Source organism: Rhinolophus sinicus, chromosome 3 (genome assembly GCF_057876585.1).
Source record: "Rhinolophus sinicus isolate RSI-liver-muscle chromosome 3, RSI-T2T, whole genome shotgun sequence".
Classification (NCBI taxonomy): domain Eukaryota; kingdom Metazoa; phylum Chordata; class Mammalia; order Chiroptera; family Rhinolophidae; genus Rhinolophus; species Rhinolophus sinicus.
In genome coordinates this window covers 172,688,416-172,711,043 of record NC_142503.1, presented here as the reverse complement: position 1 = coordinate 172,711,043, position 22,628 = coordinate 172,688,416, and the positions used below count along the sequence as shown (strand labels likewise).

The 22,628-nt window shown below is 33.5% G+C and overlaps 1 protein-coding gene across 6 annotated transcripts in view; it reads right to left on the bottom strand.

Moving 5' to 3' along the window:
• PALS1 (protein associated with LIN7 1, MAGUK p55 family member) overlaps nucleotides 1-22,628 on the bottom strand; it is a 76,323-nt gene that overhangs the window by 23,935 nt on the left and 29,760 nt on the right. For all 6 annotated transcript variants that reach the window (XM_019733672.3, XM_074327325.2, XM_019733668.3 and 3 more), the window contains 5 exons: nucleotides 10,811-11,019; nucleotides 5,519-5,596; nucleotides 4,826-4,972; nucleotides 3,076-3,237; nucleotides 1,458-1,535 (listed from right to left, as the gene is read on the bottom strand). In XM_019733672.3, the coding sequence (XP_019589231.1) occupies nucleotides 1,458-1,535; nucleotides 3,076-3,237; nucleotides 4,826-4,972; nucleotides 5,519-5,596; nucleotides 10,811-11,019 (674 nt within the window). The remainder of the gene's footprint in view (nucleotides 1-1,457; nucleotides 1,536-3,075; nucleotides 3,238-4,825; nucleotides 4,973-5,518; nucleotides 5,597-10,810; nucleotides 11,020-22,628) is intronic.

The following is a 22,628-nucleotide window of genomic DNA, read 5'->3' as shown; positions in this document are numbered from 1 at the left end:
GATATACCATATTTCATTGCCCATTCATTAGCTGGCAGACACTCGGGGTTGTTTCTACTTTCTGGCTATTATTAATAATGCTGCTGTGAACACTCACGTACAAGTTTTTGTGAGGATATATGTTTTCAATTCTCTTGGATATACACCTAGGAGTGGAACTGCTGGGTCATAGGGTAATAAACTCTATCTTTTAATATAGCTAGTTGAGGAAATGTTTTAATATAAAGAGCAATACACATTCTAAAATAAGAGTTGGGAATACTTTTTAAAAGCACTTAATCCCCCTACACTAAGTATATTTAAGTTAAATAAATACACCTATAACAGGAAAAGACAAAGTTCAGAGTTACAAGTCATAAAAATTCTGAAAGAAAAGTATTTTCTACTTTTCACGTTTCTGGGTTTTCTCAATATGAAATATTGATATTTCTTATTTAAATAAAATCTACTGAATTTCCTTGTTTTCACTTAAGTGCAAGAAATATTTGGAGTGACAATTCTGATACTCAAACAACAAACATCCATATGCAAATTTTTGTGTTGACATAAGTTATGTGTGTGTGTATATAATGTATTTTAATAATACATACTTGTAAAAAATAAAAAGTAAAAACCATCTGGATATTCTCATTTGTAAATAAGCATTGTCAATACTCAATGCTAATCTTCTTTCTATGCATATTCTGTCACCTTGACCATAAATCTCTGGATGTAAGTTTTTAATTCCTTAATATTTACACAAATGAACTGGAAAACTTATATCCACACAAAAACCTGCCCAGGGATGTTTACAGCAGTGTAACTTATAACTACCAAAACTTGGAAGCAACCAAAATGTTCTTCCGTAGGTGAGTGGATAAAATATTGTATATCCAAACAATGGAATATTATTCAGCACTAAAAAGAAATTAGCTATCAAGCTATGAAAAGATATGGAAGAAACTTAAATGCTTATCACTAGTGAAAAAAGCCAATCTGAAATGGCTATATACTGTAAGATTCTAACTATATGACATTCTGGAAAAGGAAAATCTATGGAGATCAGTGGTTGCCATGGGTTGGGATGGGGGAGCGATGAATAGACAGAACAAAGAGGATTTTTAGGGCAGTGGAACTATTCCGTAAAATACAATGGTGAATACGTGTAATTATACATTTGTCAAAACCCACAGGATGTACAACATCAAAAGTGAATTCTAATGTAAACTATGAACTTTGGGTAATAACAAAATCATCAATTCATTGATGTAACACATGTACCATTCTGGTGCAAGATGTTGATAGTGGGGAAGATTATGACTGTGTGCAGGCAAAGAGGTACGTGAAACTCTGGACTTTCTGCTCCATTTTGCTGTGAACCGAAAACTACTCTTAAAAAATAAAGTTTATTAATGAAAAATAAATAAATAAACAGTAGCCATCAGACAATAAATAATGAACAATAAAGAATCACTTACTACAGTTTCCTTGGCAGGAGGAGGCTTGATCTGTTGACTGGGAATCAGAACAAATGTCAAAGTACCATGCATATCGGACTGTAATAGAGAGATTACATAGTTTTTAAAATCCATATTTATGAAAATCATTCTATGATCTTATGATCAATTTTCCCTAAACTGGACTAGTCTGGAACCTTTAGGAGACAAAAAAAAAAAATCTATAAAGATGATCTCATTTCATCAGGAAACACAAATTATGCCTTTCATAGACTCCATTATATTAGAGCTACCCCATAGTATGGTATTCTGCAATTCTGGTCCACTGGGGAAAGCCACTTAGCCCGTAAGTCTTCGGTTTTTGTCTTGTATTTAGTGTAAGTTTAGGAAGACTCCACAGTGAAGGGTTGAGTTATACCACAGTGCTATAACAATTCTGAGTTATCTAGTCTGCCACACATCAATTTTAATACAGTAGAATTTGAAACAGTAATTGTGACTAGATTTAGAAAAGTGATGTAAATATACAAATATTCTCACTTCCCAGATGCCTTATCTCTGTCATCCATTCTATTTTTTACCTGTATAGTCTTACTGCTAGGTTCACTATTATTTCCAGGTACAACACTGACTGCATTGTTCAGATACCTCCAGCATAGACAGTAATCACAATTTGTGGCACTGAGATAGCAGGGAACACTGCTCTACCTAGAGATAGCAGCCGATAGAACAAGGGCTAAAAATAATGACCACTGGCACTTTGCTCTACCAAAGCAATGAAGGGAGTTGGGTGATAATAAGGACGTAAGGATGTTTTCTAGGTTCTTCAAGATACATCAGCAGATAGGAGAGATTCTATTGTAACAACTGGTGCTAAGTCACTAAGACCATAAATCTGGTTTGCGGTATATATATACAAAGTGATCATAAATTGCTCTCAAAAGTTGTCTACAAATGTTGTCTACAAATGTTGTCAAAAGTTGTCTACAAATGGCTTCCTGATTATACCTGCAATGTCTAACAGACTTTACATGATGATGGAAATGTTCTGTATCTATACCTTAATATGGGAGCCATTAGCTACACACTGCTCTTGAGCACCGGAAATGCAGATAGGTGGAATGATAAACTGAATTTTAAATTTTACTTCATTTAAATTGAAATAACTAACATATGTAGCTAGTGGCTATTATATTGGACAGTATAGATGTATACCACTGCTATTATCTAATGTTGTTAAGGAAACAACAATCAATTGTAGATAATAAAATAATAATATAAACATAAAAATCATGAGGGCATGGACTTTGTTACTATTTGCGTAGCAGATAGCACGTAGAAGGCACTCAATAAATGGATGTTGAAAGAATTAATGAGTTATATTAGTGATTTCAGAGGCAAATAAAATATACCTAGTAGTAATAAAGCTCAAAATAAAAAAAATATCAATGGTACCCACCCCCAACTAAAGCTCTACTAATAAATATTGTGGAACTAACAATGTCATGTGAAAATTAAGCTAAAAATTATCTAGTGCGCTAAACAATTATTTTTAAAATGCTTTAAAAAATTTTACTCTGAAGTCTAATAACAAAAAACACAGCTTTTGAAAACCTACAATTATCCTGTGCCAACTTACCAACAAGTCAAAAACCTCATTGACATCTTTCCCCCGAATTTCAATACCATTAATTTCAAGAACTTCATCTCCTTCATGCAACAGACCACTTTTCTCTGCAGCACCTCCTTTCACTATCCGACTAATGATGACAGAATCCATTTCATTACGAACTGTAGCACCCTTAAAAAAAAAAAAAATTCAACATCCAATTTTAAAATAAAAATACAATTTTTTGGTTAAATATTTCCTCATTTTTAAGTTCTCATTTTTTTCTATTCAATAATACTAGCCTTCAGTTATCTTGAGAAAAAAAATTACTTATACAGCTAGAGTAATCATGATAATTAGGTTTGAAAGCTGACCATTTCCCCCACATTTTCTGCTTCAGAAACATTCCATTCATCAGAACTCAAAAATCAAGCAGACTTTTGTAGCATTCAACAGAAAGATGCACTTGCTTAAAAACAATGTGAAGACCTATAATCAAATTTGCTATCTATATGCTGGATGCTATTCAAAATGGTTATATTATATTTTGGTGTAATTAGTGAACATGATATAACTATAAAAGTTCTTTTTCAAAATTCAATATACAATTAAGGAATGAATACTAATCTGGTTGATTATTCAAATGTTAAATATTATAGCTTCATCTAATCCATATTAAAATATATTAAACATTAATATTTATTACACAAATTGGAAGCACACTGAAATATATACATTCAAGAAATGGAAAGAGAGACTACAAGAAAAGCTTCAAAACAGTTTGTAACTTTTTTAAATTAAAGTTTATTGGGGTGACAGTGGCTAGTAAAATTACATAGATTTCAAGTGTACCATTCTGTAATACATCATCTATATTTCACAGTGTGTGTTCACCACCCAGAGTCAGTTCTCCTTCAGTCACCATATATTTGATCCCATTTATCCTCATCTACCAACCCCTAACCCCTGGTAACCACTAAACTATTGTCTATGTCTATCAGTTTTTGTTTCTTTGTTTGTCTTGTTTCTTTGTTGCTTTCAGTTTTATATCCCATATATCAGTGAAATCATATGGTTCTCAACTATTCTGTGTGATTTATTTTGTTGAGCATGATAATCTCAAGATCCATCCATGCTGTCGCAAAAATGGCACTATTTCATAATATTTCTCTCCTAAACTTTTGTCGTAACTTTCCCATTTTCTTTTCTATGGTAGGGGGAAAAAAACCTAGTTACATAAACTGCCCATAAAATACAGTTCCCATTTTATGTATTACACTATTCAAGACACAATTTGAGACATCAGAATTCAAGAATCTTCTCTGAAATTAAAGGAAAGAAAATTAAAGCAATAATAGCAGATTAAGAGATTGAAAAAAGTTTTACATATAAAAACTATAAAACAAATATTAACAATAAGGAATACATACTTCTAAGTATATAAGTAATTGTGTTCCAATGGATTTAAATGATAAAAGATCAGATTTTCTACTTATTGTTAAAAAAAAAAAAAGCTGGGAGAATAATGAAGCAGATTATTTTTCTCTTTGTTCCTCAACAATTATTTTACAAGCTACTATTTTCATCAAATTATGAGTAAGAAAACATGAACAAATTTTTCTCAGCTGAATAAGGAGTATGAGGAAGAACATAAAAGAATTCCAACAAATTAATCTCAAAACAGATAAACTACCAGAAACATAAAGGGGTCTTCAACTAACTGCCATACAAAAGATCCCTGTGTAGAGAGGACCTCAGAGCAGAGATGAGGAGCACTTACCAGTGGAATATCTCGAGCCTTTTCTATACGAACTATTTTTACAGTTTCTCCTCCATACTGGCCAATGCTTTCATAAACTCTCTCATCTGTAATGGGTTCGAGCTGCATTTCCTGCTCAGCCACCTTGTCATGGGCCAGTAAAAGTGCCTGTTTCAAAGAAATCCATCGCATTTAAGGTAATAGCATGATTTATCTCTATAGACATTTTAACCTAATCATTACACAGTATTCTGATCATTAAACCTTTAAAAGAAATGCTATAAGTAATTATACAAGTATATTCAGATGTTTCCAAACTTTCCAATTGAAATACAGATGCAACCCTACATCTTTTATAGCAAATAATAACTAAAGATGTGTTAGGCATAACAGAGCATACTCTGCAATGTCTAAAATGCTTATAAAATCAAAATCAATTTAAAGGTTCAACACAATAGATAATTTAAATTTACAGAAAATATAACCATAAAACAGAGAGGAATTTTTGTAAAATATAAGCTGTTAATTTAAAAAATAATGCAGTTAATTTTAAATATGAAAATATATAATCCAACAATTATTTTGCAGTGGGAGTTGTAAATAATCAAAACAGTCTAGATACTGCTGGAGGTCTCTTATGGTCCTAAGAGACTTTGATTCAGAGACTCTGAATATTGGAAAAAACAAATATAGAGCGTCCTGTCCATTTCCTACCTGAATATGTGGAGCATTCAGCAAAGCAGTTAATTCTTGTCCTTCCTTCTGGTGGATTGGCTTCAAAACAGTTTGTACCTACGAAACAAAAAGAGGTCATTCTTCCGAGGTTGCAGGGAATACTACCAGCTCTATACAGTTATTTTTAAAAAGATACAATTTAAAATTGCAAAAACGACTTATAGGAAAGCGCTACAAAGAATTACAAGAAAAAAATGTATTTGTTCTCACAGTTTTCAATCTTGTTATCATGGTTAACAATAGCATTCTTTATTTTAAAAAAATGCTAGGTAAGATTTTGGTATTCTACAAATGAACTACTTCCTTCTTGAAAGTTTCTCCCACCATACCATAAAACAGACTAATAATAATTACATAAGGGAAGAAAAACTGTTCTAACAGTTATCTTGCTATTTTATAGTTTTTTAAATCCTATGTTTATGCCACTATATTTTAAATCAGAGATGACATTTTCAAGAGTTACAGACTAACAAGATAAATTTATATGAAGAGTAAGGGAAAAACCATCAGGTTATAGTGAATTACATTAAAAATACTCCCAATGTTGAGCAATTCTCACATGTCTAGAATAAAGTCCATTTGATTATGATTTTTTTAAGCCTTTGTTCCTTATCTGTAGAATGGCACCTACCATTTAAGGTTCTTAAAAGACTGAAGTGATCCATCTAAACTGCTTAGCACAGTATCTAGCACATAATAATTACTTGAAATATTTCTAGATGTGAGTTATTCATATTTTAAGATTTCTACATGAATGTTCACAAATTGTTTTGATCTCTCTTGGTGAGCGTGGTCACGTACACTGTTTTAGAAAAGTACTGTTTGGTTTTACTATCTAGGTCATACTATCTTAGTACAATGAGTTGGGAAATAGTCTAGATTTCTGTGTAAGAACAGTTTGTTTAACATAAAATTGTACGTTCCTGAATGTTTTGATAGAGCCTATACATAAAATCAGCAGGGTCTGGTAGATTTTTTTAGGGGTAGATTTCTGACTAACTTTAAATTTTATCAATAGTTACTGGTCTACTTTATTTGGCTACCTTTTCAGTCACTTTTGGCAATTTATATTTTCTTAGAAAACTACCCACTTGATAGCACTTTCACATTTAGTAACATTAAGCTGTAACTGTATTGTGTTATAAAAAAATTTTTTAATCTTCTGCATGCTTTTCTCTTTCCTAATGTTACTGATATTTTTTCTTCATCTAATTTGTTAAAGGTTTCTTATACCTTGCTACGCTTTTCAAAAAACCAGCTTCTAATGTTAAATCTATTGTTCTATTTAAATAATTTAATTTCTTTCTTCTGCTTTAGTTTATTTCCTTTTTCAATTTCTAATTACTTGAGCTATATGTTCAGTTCATTTACTTTCAATCTCTTTTCTTCTACCATAAATATTTGAAGGTACAAATTTTGCTCTGTGGACAACTTTCCCCAAAAGATTATACTATACGTATTCTCATTGTCAATATCTCTGATTTTCTTCCCTTTTCTATTTCCAAACTCAATTACTCACCAAAAAGAGTATTTCACAATGCAGATAACGAAATAAAGATGCTCTAATCTCTTATCTTTACAAAGAAAATACTCTCTTCCTGATCTTGTACTCTTCTCTAGCTACACTACTTTTTTTTATTTTCCTTCAGAGCCAGGTATTTTACAAAAGAAGATAGGAAAACAGCCTATGAAAAAATGTTCAACATCAAACTAAAACAAGACACCATTACACATCTGCTAGAATGATAAATAGGAAAGAATTCAAACATCCACCAATAGATAAGTGATTAAACAAATTGTGAGATATGCATACAATGGAATACTAACTCAGCAAGAAGTTACAAACTACTGATGCATGGATGAATTTGAAAAACATTATGCTGAGCAAAGGAAGTTAGACATGAAAGACTATATATTCCATTTATATGAGATGTCCAGAAAAGACAAATCTGTAAAAACAGAAAACAAATCAGTGATGCCTAGGGCCTGGGGAGTGGGAGGGAGGTGGTCATTGTCTGCAAAGGGTCATGAGGGAGCTTTGTGGAGGGTGGACGCTTCTGTAACTTGACTGTGGCAGCAGATTACACAGGTGTATACATGTGTCAAAATATACTGAAGTATACAATAAAAACACACCCATTTTGTGTAAATTATATCTCAACAAAGTTGGTTACCAAAAAAAGAAAAAAAAGAAAATGTCCATAACCTCAAAACTATGACTCTCTATACATATATATCCTTTACACTTACTTACTTTTACCCTAATGAAATCGTGCTACTTATACTGTTTTATAACAGTTTTATAACTATTTCAGTTTGATACTAATTAAAATATTTTATTTTTCTATGTCACTAAATATCCTTTTCAATTTTAAAACAGAAATATAACCATTCTAGTTCTCGCTGGTATATACCTCAATGTCTCAAAATCAAATACCATTTCCTAGTCTGTCGGCTTGCATTTTTGTTGGATAAGCAAAAGTTAATTAAATGAAACCCAGTTCTCAACCTTTTCTTGATAAAACCATTTTAATGACCAAAAAAACTGTTTTGCATTTATTAATAAATATCCTAGATTGTCAAAGATTTAATCTGGATCTCAAAATCTGAAGTTTTCATAGGCTTTATTATATACTTCATGTTTAACTGATATTTTAAATTATAAAAAACAAAGAACACTTCCTAGTGGCTTAAGAAATTTTTTCACTAAATTCATTGTTTTTTTACTTACTCAAATTAAATTTCCACTAAAAAATAATACAGCTGAGGCATAGATAATTTCTTCTAAACACTGAATATTAAAATAGCTGGAATTTTTTAAAAAAATAGCTGGAATTATGAATGCTATAAAGCAAAACTTTAGGCAATGGGCACATTTAACACCCTAGTCTTTGCCAGTCAGAAAAATCTCTTTTGGCCTCAATATTCAGAAATATAAAACAGAAAGGTGATTAGGTGACTGCGGAGATTTTTCCAGCTGTAACATAAAAGCAAGGAGTGCATTTAACCTTCAGAGTTGTGTTATCAGATTTACACTCTTCTTTGATGAGCTCTGAGTATGTACTTTTCTTAACTGCTATGCACTGTAAGTCAGGGCTGTCACACAGCCGTGCGCCCTCCAGGGCGCGTCATTCACAGGCTGCACAACCACACGTGGTGGCTGACGAGGTTCCTCATCATACACTAATTTTAAGACCAGTCTCGCCCCAAGGTCACTATCACCCACATATCCCACCACTACCAAAGCAACACAATTCTCAAGTATTACTGAAGAGATTTTAAGAAAATGAAAGCAAACTTTCAGAATATCTCCTTGATACGGTACTTTGAAAATTGTGAACCATGTAAATATGTTAACTATCCTAAAACTAATATTCAAAATTGATTTTCTGAGTCCTTTTCAACCATGTCTTTCTTTCCTAAAGCTTTTCCTCTTCAAGTCAGTCTAGCTCTTTGCTCCTCTCAATCCTAAAACCCTTTAAGCTATGCTGCTGCTTTTATCCTTTCTGTTGTCTGTTATGTTCTTCAACTGGAGCAATTTTCTCTCTTGCTTATCTCACTTTTTTCCCCATCCATTGTTCTATTCAACAAAGCAAAGGCCCAGTAGCTAGCTGAACAAACCTTCCTCCTAAAAATAGGGAAGAGAATTATAATGATTGATTATGTATTCCTCCCAACCCTATACAATAGAAGTTACATTATATTTGTAAATAAGTAAGATGAAACTAATGTCTGTTATTCCAATCTCTGTAAGGAAAGTAATTTTCAGAAAAACCATTTAAACTATGATAAAACTACAGGGACAATTTTTTAATAAAAAGTTTTGCATATTTAATTTTAATAATAAAGATGAGTACTAAGAACAGGTTTTGACTAGTTCTTTTAAACTCTAGTATATGGAAAATTTCCTTCCTGCGCACAGGTCCTTAGGACACACTGTCTTATCATGGGCAACACTAGACTTTTCTCAGCCACTCTTACACAGAGGATCTTTGCCCACAGTTGGTATCTAAATGAAGAAAATACACTCTGTACTATCTGAAAAGTGCCTCCTAACCCATTATATAGGTCTCTAGCTCTGGAGGTCCTCCCCTTCCTCCTAGCCCATCTTCTGTCTTGTGTCTGGGTTCAATGAAATAAGATTTACTTGATGGGATTCCAGAATTTAATTAGTTTACATAACATCAAAATAACTTAAAATCCTATAATAATGACAGAATGTCCACCCACCCCCCCAAAACAGGAGATGGCTATTTAGATCCTTTTAAAACTTTCAATTTAAAAGATGTCTGCAGAATACAATAAACACTGAACATCAACAAGCAGCAGAAACTGGAACTTAAAAAGTCAGCATGTTAACAAGAGAAACTCTCACTGCAGATTAAAATTTAATTATTTTGGACCATCTACAACTTTTATGGGGGAAAAAAACTTCAAAATACAGTCATGCTACCACATAATGACAATATCTTTTGAGAACTGCATCATTAGGTGATTTCATCATGCAAATATCACAGAGTGCACTTACACAAATATAGATGGTACAGCCTACTACACACCTAGGTTATATGGTGTAGCCTATTGCTCCTAGATTACAAACCTGTATAACATGTTACGGTACTGAATACAGCAGGTAATTGTAACACAATGGTATACTTTTATAGGACTAGCAGTGTAGGTTTGTTTACACCAGCATCACCACAAACAAGTAATGCATTGTGTTAGGACGGCTGCAACATCACTGGGCAACAGGAATTTTTCAACTCCATTATAATCTTATAAGACCACAGTTGTGTATGTGGTGTCATTGATTGAAACATCCTTAGCAGCGCACGACTGTATCTACAAGTAACAAATCTTAGAAGTGATATATTTATGATACCTTATTATCAGATATAATTTTACCTCATCTGTATTCATTTATCTCAGTTCATAATATATAGTGCTTAATATAAAACTATACCAAAAACATTTTTAAAAACTTTCCCCTTTAGTAATTTAGACATATTATTTCTCTTACCATGTAAATATAAAATTTTACATACAAAACTAACGCTCCTTTCATGAAACAGAGTCCTGACTCTGAAACAAGTATATCTTTTTTAGGATAAAATGTATATGGCAAGTTTTTCCTAACACAATAAATTATTACATGATCAGTAGTAATCAATTCCAACAAGCCTATATTCACACCAGTATTTTCTAATAATACTGCCTTAGTATTGCTAACAATTACCTTGTATATGTCAATGAGATCTTTACAATACATACCTCTTGTGCAAGATCTTGTGCATTGGAGATAAGAGGAAAGGGAGGACTGGCTCGGTTCATGTGTACTGTGACAGCATTGTGTATCTTAAATGCATTCTGGAAGTCTTTATTTTGTACAAGTTGTAAAAGCAGTGAAATATCCTCCTGGCTCTGAGAATCTACCAAAGTATGTTGAATATGTTTAAGTGAAGAAAACAAGTCTTCCACTTCTAGTAGGAGAAGGAAAAGGTACCCAAAATTAATTTTCTGTCTAAATTCAACATTTAAGATAAAATTTCTTGAATAACAATTTACGTTTTCAAAAAACCCCCAAAACCTGCATATTTTTGATTGTCAAATCACTGTCATTTTACTGATTTTTACGTAAAACTCTTTAAAAATGATACAATAGGATAACATTTTCAAGTGTTTCAATTATAAAATTAATACTATGAAAATACAGAAATGAATAAAGAAATTTAAAATCACCAATAGTCTCATCACCTAGAAGCAACTTTATTTTTAAACATCTTACAGCATCTCCTTTTTTCATTTAACAGTACATTTTAATTGTTTTCCCAAATCACCAGTCTTTAAAAAAATTATATATAATGGCTTCATGATATTTTATTACATGGCTAAACCACAACTTATAACCATTACACTAAAGTTGAGCATTCAAGCTGCTTTCATGTTTGCTACTATAAGTAATAATAAACATTTCAATACATAATGATCATTTCTGCATAAAAATTTGTCTGAAATTGTCTGAGATAAATGGAATTCTAAAATAAGACTCTGACATTTAAGAAGTTGAAAGGCTTTCCAGGGAGGTTTTACTAATTTACAACCTATCAGCAATATTTTTACCAATATTTAACATTACCATTTACTGGAAATGGTTTTCTAATTTTTCCATTTGTCTGTTAGTCATTTTTGTGGTAGCTTTCATTGCAGATGTTTTCAACTTATGGGTTAAGAATGATACACCTTTCACTGCGTGATTTCTTTCACTGTTTCCTTGCTTATAAACTCCTTCCCCTACGTCATTAAATATTGACCTACATTTCTTTGAGCTTCTCATGGCTTCTATTTCATAATAAACTTTAATCCATCAGGAATTAATTTTGTTAGAGATTTGAAGGAAAATTTTAACTTCATTTCTTTTCTTCTGAGTAATTAACCAATTATTCTAACAACGCTTGTTGAATAACCCTTCCTTTTCTCCTGATCTATAATACCACGTATATCCGGGTCTGTTTCTAGCTAGTTGGCCTATCAGAACCACAATGTCTTATTATTGTAGCATTATAGTCTTTGCTCATATTGATATAAGTACTTGCTCATTTATTTTTCAAAAATGTCTTGACTATTCAAAATAAGTTACAGAATAATTTTTTGAGGTATCTCCCACTCTTTCATATTCTTCCAAAAAAAAAAAAAAAAATCCTAATGAGATTTTGACTGAAATCAAACTTGTAAATGGGAAACTTAATAGTGGATACTGTCTTATATATAGTCTCATGGAAAAACCCTCTGGGTTTAAGATTTTTGGTGGTTTTCTTCACATAAGGTCTTTAAAAAGCTATTGATTCTTGTATATGTATCTTGTATCCCACTACCTAACAGTAGTTAAATTTTTTTATAGATTTGAATAGTTCTTCAGTTGTTGCTTGAGGATCCCTATCTTTTACCCCTCAAATCAAAACAGCTTTAGTCTTCCTTATTATATATATATATATATACACACACACACACACATATATATATATGTTCTTTAGTAAACTGTAGCAAAAAAAACTGAAAAAAATTAGAAAGTGCAATTGTCATTAGAATGACCTAAGAAGCTGTGACCCAGAGCTAAATAAAACTTGATAAATAGCCAGAATTTAACTTTAAGCTGGTATCTACAAGAGTAGATAGACTACAGATAAGGGAAATTGGGAGATACTGGTCAAAGTATACAAACTGTCAGTTTTATGGGAGTAAGTTTTGAAGATCTAATGTATTGCATGGTGACTACAGCCAATAATACTGCAAATATATATTTGATAATAAATACCCTCTGGTTAAGAACCACTGAATCAAAGGCTTTATTAACATCAGTTATTGTAATACTTTAAGAGATGATATACTTGGGATTAAGGTGCTCAAAACTATTTTCTTCTATATTAAATAGTGTTGATTGCTACATTTTTTGTGTCTGATTTAAGTTATTCTATTTGACAACTGTTTTCTTTTGTTGCCCTCTTCTTGCTTCTGTTATAAACACAGTATATAATTTTCATACTTAGAATATTTTAAATATAAATAAGATACTGTAGTCATAAGCCAGCAAGAAAAACTAGGGAAGGGGGCCGGCCCGGTGGCTCAGGTGGCCCGGTGGCTCAGGTGGTTAGAGCTCCGTGCTCCTAACTCCGAAGGCTGCCGGTTCGATTCCCACATGGGCGAGTGGGCTCCCAACCACAAGGCTGCCAGTTCAATTCCTTGAGTCCCGCAAGGGATGGTGGGCTCTGCCCCCTGCAACTAAGATTGAACATGGCACCTGGAGCTGAGCTGCCTCCCGGATGGCTCAGTTGTTGGTTGGAGCGTGGGCTCTCAACCACAAGGTTGCCAGTTCAATTCCTCGACTCCCGTAAGGGATGGTGGGCAGCGCCCCCTGCAACTAAAATTGAACGTGGAACCTTGAGCTGAGCTGCCACTGAGCTCCCGGATGGCTCAGTTGGTTGGAGTATGTCCTCTCAACCACAAGGTTGCCGGTTCGACTCCCGCAAGGGATGGTGGGCTGTACCCCCTGCAACTAGCAATGGCAACTGGACCTGGAGCTGAGCTGTGCCCTCCACAACTAAGACTGAAAGAACAACAACTTGAAGCTGAACAGAACCCTCCACAACTAAGATTGAAAGGACAACAACTTGACTTGGAGAAAAGTCCTGAAAGTGCACACTGTTCCCCAATAAAGTCCTGTTCCCCTTCCCCAATAAAATCTTTAAAAAGAAAAACTAGGGAAAATAAGGTAGGGTAACTTAAACTAGGAATGGCTTAATGAGAGATACAACTTGAGATCAATGACCTTATTTCAGGGGATCAGTTAACAGGTGAGACATTGCTCAGGAAACGGGAAATTTTGTGGTTAGTCCAAAAGGAATAATAGCTTAAAGTCCTAAGAAATAAGTAGGCTTCTCATGTTGACAGAAACTGAGGTAAGGAATACAGGTTCCAGAGAAAAAATGAAATCTGGTCAATTTGTTTATATTGTGTTCATACTGAAGAATTCTTTTTTCTTCTTTTTTTTTTTTTTTTTTTTTTTTTTTTAAGATTTTTATTGGGGAAGGGGAATAGGACTTTATTGGGGAACAGTGTGTACTTCCAGGACTTTTTTCCAAGTCAAGTTGTTGTCCTTTCAATCCTAGTTGTGGAGGGTGCCATTTAGCTTCAAATTGCTGTCCTTTCAGTCTTAGTTGTGGAGGGCGCAGCTCAGCTCCAGGTCCAGTTGCTGTTGCTAGTTGCAGGGGGGCGCAGCCCACCATCCCTTGCGGGAGTGGAACCAGCAACCTTATGGTTAAGAGGATGTGCTCCAACCAACTGAGCCATCTGGGAGCTCAGCGGCAGCTCAGCTCAAGGTGCTGTGTTCAATTTTAGTGCAGGGGGCACTGCCCACCATCCCTTGCGGGAGTCGAGGAATCGAACCGGCAACCATGTGGTTGAGAGTCCACTGGCCCATGTGGGAATCGAACCGGCAGCCTTCAGAGTTAGGAGCATGGAGCTCTAACCGTCTGAGCCACCGGGCAGGCCCCCATACTGAAGAATTCTAAAGCCATACAGATCATCTAGGACAGTTCAAAATCCAGAAGAAAAAATCTCAGGGTCAAACCGGAAATGACTTTCTCTCAGGAGGTCAGAGACCAAGATAAGATCTGTAGGAACAGGAAGGCTGTAAAGCAGAACAAATGCTACAACCGAATCCCAAAGAGGCTGATGACCCAGTACATAATAATGGGTTCCTGGAGAACATAAGGACCATGCCAATGCTAGAAATATCAACAAATTTAACCTAGCTTAAGGTTCAAGTTTTTCAGGTTAGCATCAAGACCAATTTAAACTTGTTAACTATCATCTTTTAGAACTTCATTTACCTCTATTAATTCCTATTCACGTTTCTATGGTTTAATTAGTAAAAACTTTCCACTGAAATTATCTTTTTTTTTTTTAGGCACTGTCTCCAAACTTATGTCAATCAATGTTGCCAGACTAAATTGAAATCACTTGCACTTTTACAATTACAATTAAATATTACCATTATTGAAAAACTACAGGTGTGTATTTGCCCCAAATCACATTAGTCATTGCCATTACTGAATACTAAGATATAGAACCTGAGACATACACAACTCAGGCGAAACCTTTACACAGGGAGAAAATAAATCCATAGACAAAAATGGCACGCGGATGAAGAACCCATTTCTTCAACTTCTAAGCCAGTGCTTTCTCTGCCACACCAAGGAAATGATAAAAAAATAAACTTTTTTTTTTTGGGGGGGGCAGGTTCTAGTGTTTGATTGTGATATGTATGCTGTTTTTGTTTTGGGAAAGCTGTCCTGAGATTTCTTTTCACTCAATACAGCAGCATATGATGTACACTGACTAGTATTTTGAGGAGTTTACGCTTTCTAGTTATGTTACGTTACCATGTATCTGTAGGAAGAATTTCTTCTAGTTAACTATGTGCATGTTTACACACATAATGCATGCGTTTTAATTCGTTCACACATTTTTTATAATATTGTTGCATTTTACTTTGGCTATTTTAACCAAGTGTCTTATGCTTTAAGTATTTTCTCAGAGTATTTTATTTCATCTCTAACATTACAATAGTATGCTAGGTAGTACACTGGGAAAAGTTCAGCAAAAGAAACCAAAACTGCAATTTCTATGAATGGAGAAGCTATTTATCTTTTTGAGAAATGTTGTAAAGCATCTTTGATAGTGTTGCACTAGCCTGGTAGCCAAGTAGTATAGGAAAATTAATAACTATGATTTACATGGACAGTTTTCAGATAAATTCCCTATCTACTTTCATGACCAATTTAGCTGGGAAAGTTTCCAGACAGCATTCTTATGCTGGAAAGCTGCCCAAATTTCTCTCATCCCTCAAGTTCAAATGTTTCCATCAAAAATGTTTAATGAATAAGCAGAACAGATTAAGTTACCAGACTCAGAAGAGTCTTAACTTCATTAAATATACGTAGCTTGACAATATATGGACTAAACCGTATGCAGCTGAGTATTTAAGAGAAAATATGAAATACCAAATGATACAAACCCTCTTCTGAAATTAGTATGTACTTACAAGTAAGTTTATCAATTTAAAGGACATTAAAAATGATGTTCCCTCTGTCTAATAACAGTTTTAAGAGCACACAGAGAGCAACAAATACCTACAGCATTAGTCTTAAAATACTGAGTATGATGTATGAGTTCACGCTCTTTACTCAGCTCTTTATTAGAAAATTCGGAATAGAATTCTGACAAGGTGTCTTTTCTTTGATATTAAGAATGATGTCATAATAAAAAATAATTTTTGGCAACATCAACTCAGAGATTCTCATTTATATTGTAGTTTCATATAAAAACTCTTAATTTCAAAGGTTAGACTATTTAGTTGTAGGCTGAAAAAAAACTTTTGCTCCTATACAGTACATCTTTAAAAGCACTTGACAAATACCTACTATTCAAGAATTTTCTACACATTTAAATGTCTCACATTTTCTACGTAACATTTGATTGTCGGATGCAGCAATTATGCTGTATCTGTTACTTATAACAAAAAGCCACCTAAGTTCTTCAATATTCTGTGTAATTCCAGAGGGAATTAAAAAAATCTAATCAGATGTAACTAAATCAGTCCTGACAATTATGTACCCTCTCCTGTGATAACAAAGAAGAGAGACAACAAAGAGGACAGAATACAGAAAAAACAGACTTCCCATACACAGAAATCACAGGCTCCCTTCCCACTCCCATACACAGAGACACAACAGACACAAAGAGAAAGAACCACAGAGAAAAACAGAGGTAAATGAAGAATCACAGGGCTAGCGAGAAAGAATGACACAAGTGCCGAGTGGGAGTGGACAAAGAAGGGAGTACTGAGCTAGACTAGTACCTCAAGCAAGGTAGGATGGAGGGAGGGCAGAAATGGGGACACTCTGCAAGGGGAGGGCAAAAACAGGCATAGCAAATCTGGCTTTGGTGATAAATTCTAATCTGTAGTAACTTTCCTTCTAGGATGTTCTTTATATCTAGTTTATATTCCTTGTTGTACGTTTTGATCTATTTCCTCTAACCTGATGTCCAGTAGAAATTGTTTTAAGTTCCCATCATCTTCTCTAACATTTCACATAACACTTAAATGGTGATTATTTATGTTAAAAGGCAGGACATATTATCTATTAGGTTGGTGCAAAAATAATTGTGGTTTTTGCAATTATTAACCTTTTAAACCGCAATTACTTTTGCACCAACCTAATAAAAGAAAGAAAAATCACTTACATTTGATTTTGGGATACAATTAAACAGACAAATACAGACATACACGTAAGTCCATAAATCTACCCCTGAACTCTCTCCTCTCCCTGTGGCCTCTTCTGGCTGCCTAAAACGATGTGAAAGAATGAAGACTAAAATAGGCAACAGAAAGCAATTACCAAGACTGGCTCTATCTGAGAATTCCATCTTCAAATACCCAAGTCTCTGGGCAGCCATCTGGGAAAATGTTTTGGCTGTAAAGGTAAACACTAAAATTACCCCAGGAAGCTGAGGAATCTCTACCTCTGGAAATCTTTCAAAGCAATGGAGATAACCATCCACCCTGGATTAGCTTTGCTTAGGTTTACTTATTGCTATCATTTACCCCACATGAAAACAGAGACTGTCTAGAGAGCTATTCAGCATTAAGATTCTTCCATTTCATTGTTTCAATAATACCAGTTCTTTCACTTCTCCTCAGAAATTTCTAGATTTCAACCAACTTCATCACTTTGATCTGAAGATTTTTAAGATGTCTTCTTTTTTCCCTAAACTTTACAGTCAAAATGAATATTGAAAAGGGCATTTATCTCAATATTCAATTTATTATTGAGTATGAGGAAATTATACCAGGTTCCAGTATATCTATCTGCTGAATCACAATTAGAACTTTCATTCAGGAAATCTTTACTTAAATCGGAATAGTCTTTTCTTTTTAAATTTAAGAACATAAAATTTACATCTCTGAACTTTGGTTTTCAGTGGACTAGGTCAAAATGAATTTATTAAAAACAATCTGAAGCTCAGGAAAGATCCTGAACAATAATGACTCATTAACAAATTGGGTTACAAATTAAAAATAAATACTAGACAAGTATATAAGCAAAGGTAGTTGAGAGAGACAGCAGAGCAAGAACCTTACCCTTAAATATGAGAAGACAATGGAAAACTGTCACTGAAGTACAAAAGCTTTGTGATTTTTCTCTGGATGAAATTGAAAGAGGTTTGGAGAGAAAAAAAACAGAAGCTCCAAAATTTGGAGTCAGAATACCTGGGTCCTAGTTTATGGCTTGACCACTTATTAGTTGCATTACATGCCACTGGACAACCCACTTCAAGTCTCTGGGCCTTTTTATAAAATAAGTGGGTTTAACTATAATAGTATTTTTTAAACCTTTGTTGGTGGTCCATTAAAAAAAATATATATTTTATTTCTCAACCCAGTATTATACACATACCTATTTGAAATAAAATATTTATGAATACTTATGTGCAATACAATATACTTCAATATTTTCTAATTATTCTTGTTCTTAAAAAATTACTGGTTGATAGGATGGCTAAAATTAAAAGACCTATAATAACAAGTAGAAGCAAGGATGTAGAGAAACTTGAACTCTCCCATATTGCTGGTGAGAATGTAAAACAACGCAGATACTGTGGAAGATATAGCAGTTCATCAATAAATTAAACACAGAATTACTGTAGGACCCAGCAATTCCACTCCTGAGTGTATATCCAAAAGAATTAAAAACAGGTGTTCAAACAAAAACTTGTACATGAATTTTACAACAGTACTATTCACAATAGTCAGAGGATGGAAACAACCCAAATATTTCATCAACAGATAAATGGACAAATAAAATGTGGTATATATCCATACAATGGACAATTATCCAGCCATAAAAAATAATTAAGTACTGCTTCATGCTATAAGAATGAACCTTGAAAACATTATGCTATCCGAAAAAAAGCCAGTCACAAAAGGCCACGCACTGTATGATTCCGTTATTTGAATGACCTGAATAAACAACTCCACAGACAGAAGGTAGATTAGGGTTATGGGGAGGGGAGTATAGGAAATGCTAATGGGTATAGTTTTTCTTTTCGGAGTAATGAAAACACTCTAGAATTATATAGTGGTGATGGTTGCACAATTTTGTGAACATACTAAAAACTCATGAACTGTACACTTTAAAAGAGAGAATTTTATGATATGTGAATATATTAATAAAACTGTTATTTTAAAAAATAAAATTTTAAAAAATCACGGTTTAAGGTCCACAAATTAATTTCATGCATTAGAAAATTAGATGATCTCTCTGGTGGCTTCTGGTTCTTACAAAAGTCAGATTTTAGTCACACCTACATTGTACCAAATGCTTATAAAACATTTTTCCCCTCGGTCCTCCAGAAAATCCTGAAACTAAGACTCAGAAAAGTTAAGGAACTTGTCCAAGGTCAATAGCAATTAAGTTAAAAAGTATTTAAACTCTACATCTGATTCCAGATATTCTGCACTTTTCAATATGCAATGATGTTAACGCATTTCTGAACATATCATAATGATGCAAGTCTTGCAAGAAGGAAAAAGTTAAAATGTATTATTACTTAAAGGTGAAATGAAGTTCTGACGCATTGTGTCACAGGCTGAATGGTGTAGCAATTAATTACTTTTCAGTAGAATTATGCGTATTTAACAACCGAATATTACATGACTATATATATCCATACTCTAATGAATTTTTTAAATCTTTATTTTAGGTTAGTTCTAGTTTTAGCAACCTTGACAAATCAGAAAATTTCAAATGGTCCCAACATTTTAAACATTAAAACTAGTACCAATAGGTCTAATCGGTTCACTTCCAGGAAAAAAAAAGTCCCTCAAAGAATGGCTAATAAAGTTTGGAAATATCTAAAGCAATTGAGCATAAATTTAATAGCAAGAATAATGAATTTCTCAGAAGTAGGTTGACCTCAAGGTTTACTGGCACTGGAATTTTGTTTGTTGGCGTACATAAACTATATTTTAAAAACCAGTCTTAAAATAAGATCATCACAATCTAGCAATATTCCAGAATTTCCCATGATCAATCAAAAGTCAAAGATCATCAGAAATAAATGTGGAAGAGATATTTTACTTTACGTCAACTACAGAAGTACTCTTGACTTAATAGTTTGAATATTCAGAGATATCTGGCAAAAAAACATGTAGACACTAACCAAGATTAAAACATGCTATTATTATTATAAAAATATTTTATTTACCCTAGTTTTCTTCCCTTTGGTGTGTCTTTATTTATTTTCCTCACACTAAAAGCATCTGGTGTAAATTAGAAAGCCCCTAATCACAAATTTGAGGAGTCTCCTTATTAAACGCAAAACAGCTCACCATGGGTGTGGGTGAGTGAGTGTAACTTTCCTAAGGTCTTTTCAAAGATACAACAATCATACAGTCACATACTTGTATATAATAGATTGCAGTGTTTCCTAGTTTATTCCCTTTAAATATCCGGTCTACTATATTTACTTGTGTACAACCGTGGCCCAAAATTACTTATCTGTGAATACAAAAACCAAAACAGTGAAATCTATAATCTAGAAATATCTGAAAAGAACCCTGTATCATCCCATTCTAACTTGCATTCTGTTTTTTTCCTCAAGATTTCTCTCACAAGGTAGTTTGCTTTGCTTATGAAAGAGAACTAGACAATATTTTATTTGTAGCAAAGCAAGTTTTAATAACCATGTCAATTTTAAGGAAAACCTTCCTAATGTATCAAAATTCTGATAATTATAATACTAATATTAATTATTCATTTGGAGTTAAGTTCCCACATCACTATTTTCTAATTTTCAACAAGGTTCTGACCGCTTTTAAACAAGAAAATTTAGTTCATCCTTTCTGAATATTTTCTATCAATTCCATCACTGCACTGTTATTACTATAGTGCCAAATTTATAAATACACAGGGTGCCAAAAAAATGTATACACATTTTTAAAAAGGAAAAAGTTGTATTAAAATTGTAATACTCAATATATACCGACAACAAAAGATGAATACAAGTCATGTGTATACATTTTTTCCACACCCCTGATACTTTCATTAAAAACCACCACCTGGACAATTAAAGTATCTAACCTTTCCAATTACATTTTTAATTCCTAAAGAGTATTTTCTCTACTCACAGATAAATGATGCTGCATCATTTGGAAACTGAAGGCTCCCTCTGAAAGAAATAAATCAGCTGCTCCATCCTTTTCTCATTTAAAGCAAGGTTGCTGTTTCTGGCTATGAAAAAGCCTGAGAAGTTTTCTCCTGGTATGTGTGTATTAATCAAAATACTGGCAGGGAGACACTTACAACTTTAGGGGAGTGCTGGTGTTGCAGTACAATGTATTAGCAAATTATGAACAGGAAAAAAATGTTTTTGGTACAAGGCCAGTTCATTTTAAAATGAAAACTTAAAACTGACTATCTAAAAATTGAAGCTTTGACTGACAATAACAACTTTGTAACACTAACTTTTCATGTTTCCTTCAATTAACACATTTGTGTTGAGTGTAGTAACAATAAATCTATTACTTAGTTCTCAACATATTACATATTCTATCCAAAAATTGAATTACAGATACTTGGTACTACATTTCAAATTACTTTATGTAAAACAGTCTTAAGGTCAAAGACTGCACAAAAGTATTTTTGTAAACCACAGTAGACTGCAGCAAGTTGGAAGAAAATAGAGCCGTACCTTAATCTATACTTGTAGATAAGTTAGCCCCACAACATAAAAACAGAAATAGGAAAATGCAAAAAAATTAAGAGAAACAGTCTTCAATTTTCTGTGCTTAGGACAAATTATTTAATTAATTAATTCCCTAAGTGAATCTGGCTTAAGCTGTATTTGTTTCTTTACTGAGATTACATGAATACTACCTATTAGATGGACATTTATGCCTGATCTAAGTAAAGCAAATGGACAAATACATTAATCTTAAAAAACTTAAACAGAAGAACCATTCAGGCTTCGGCTGGATATATACTATAATGTAAACTTTTTCCAAGTTATAGAGAATATTTATAGAATATTTTAATTTAAAAAATCGGGTGGTGGGAGATGAGGGCTAGTAAGAGGCAACTGGGAATGAAATATTTTTACTCTAACGAAACTCTCAGGAAAAAAAGCATAAAATTCCTTCAGATAAATGTATTAAAAAATATGTAATCTTTCCGCTTTCACTGTAACATCTGAAGGCATTTAGCAGATGTACTATCACTGAATACGTCTATGATTTCTTAAAATACTAGAGAAGCATGCATATTGCTTTCTGTCAAGAAATGTGGATCCTGGTCCAGCCCGGTGGCTCAGGCAGTTGGAGCTCTGTGCTCTTAACGCCGAAGGCTGCCGGTTCGATTCCCACATGGGCCAGTGGGCTCTCAACCACAAGGTTGCTGGTTCAACTCCTCGAGTCCCGCAAGGGATGGTGGGCTCCGCTCCCTGCAACTAACAACGGCAACTAGACCTGGAG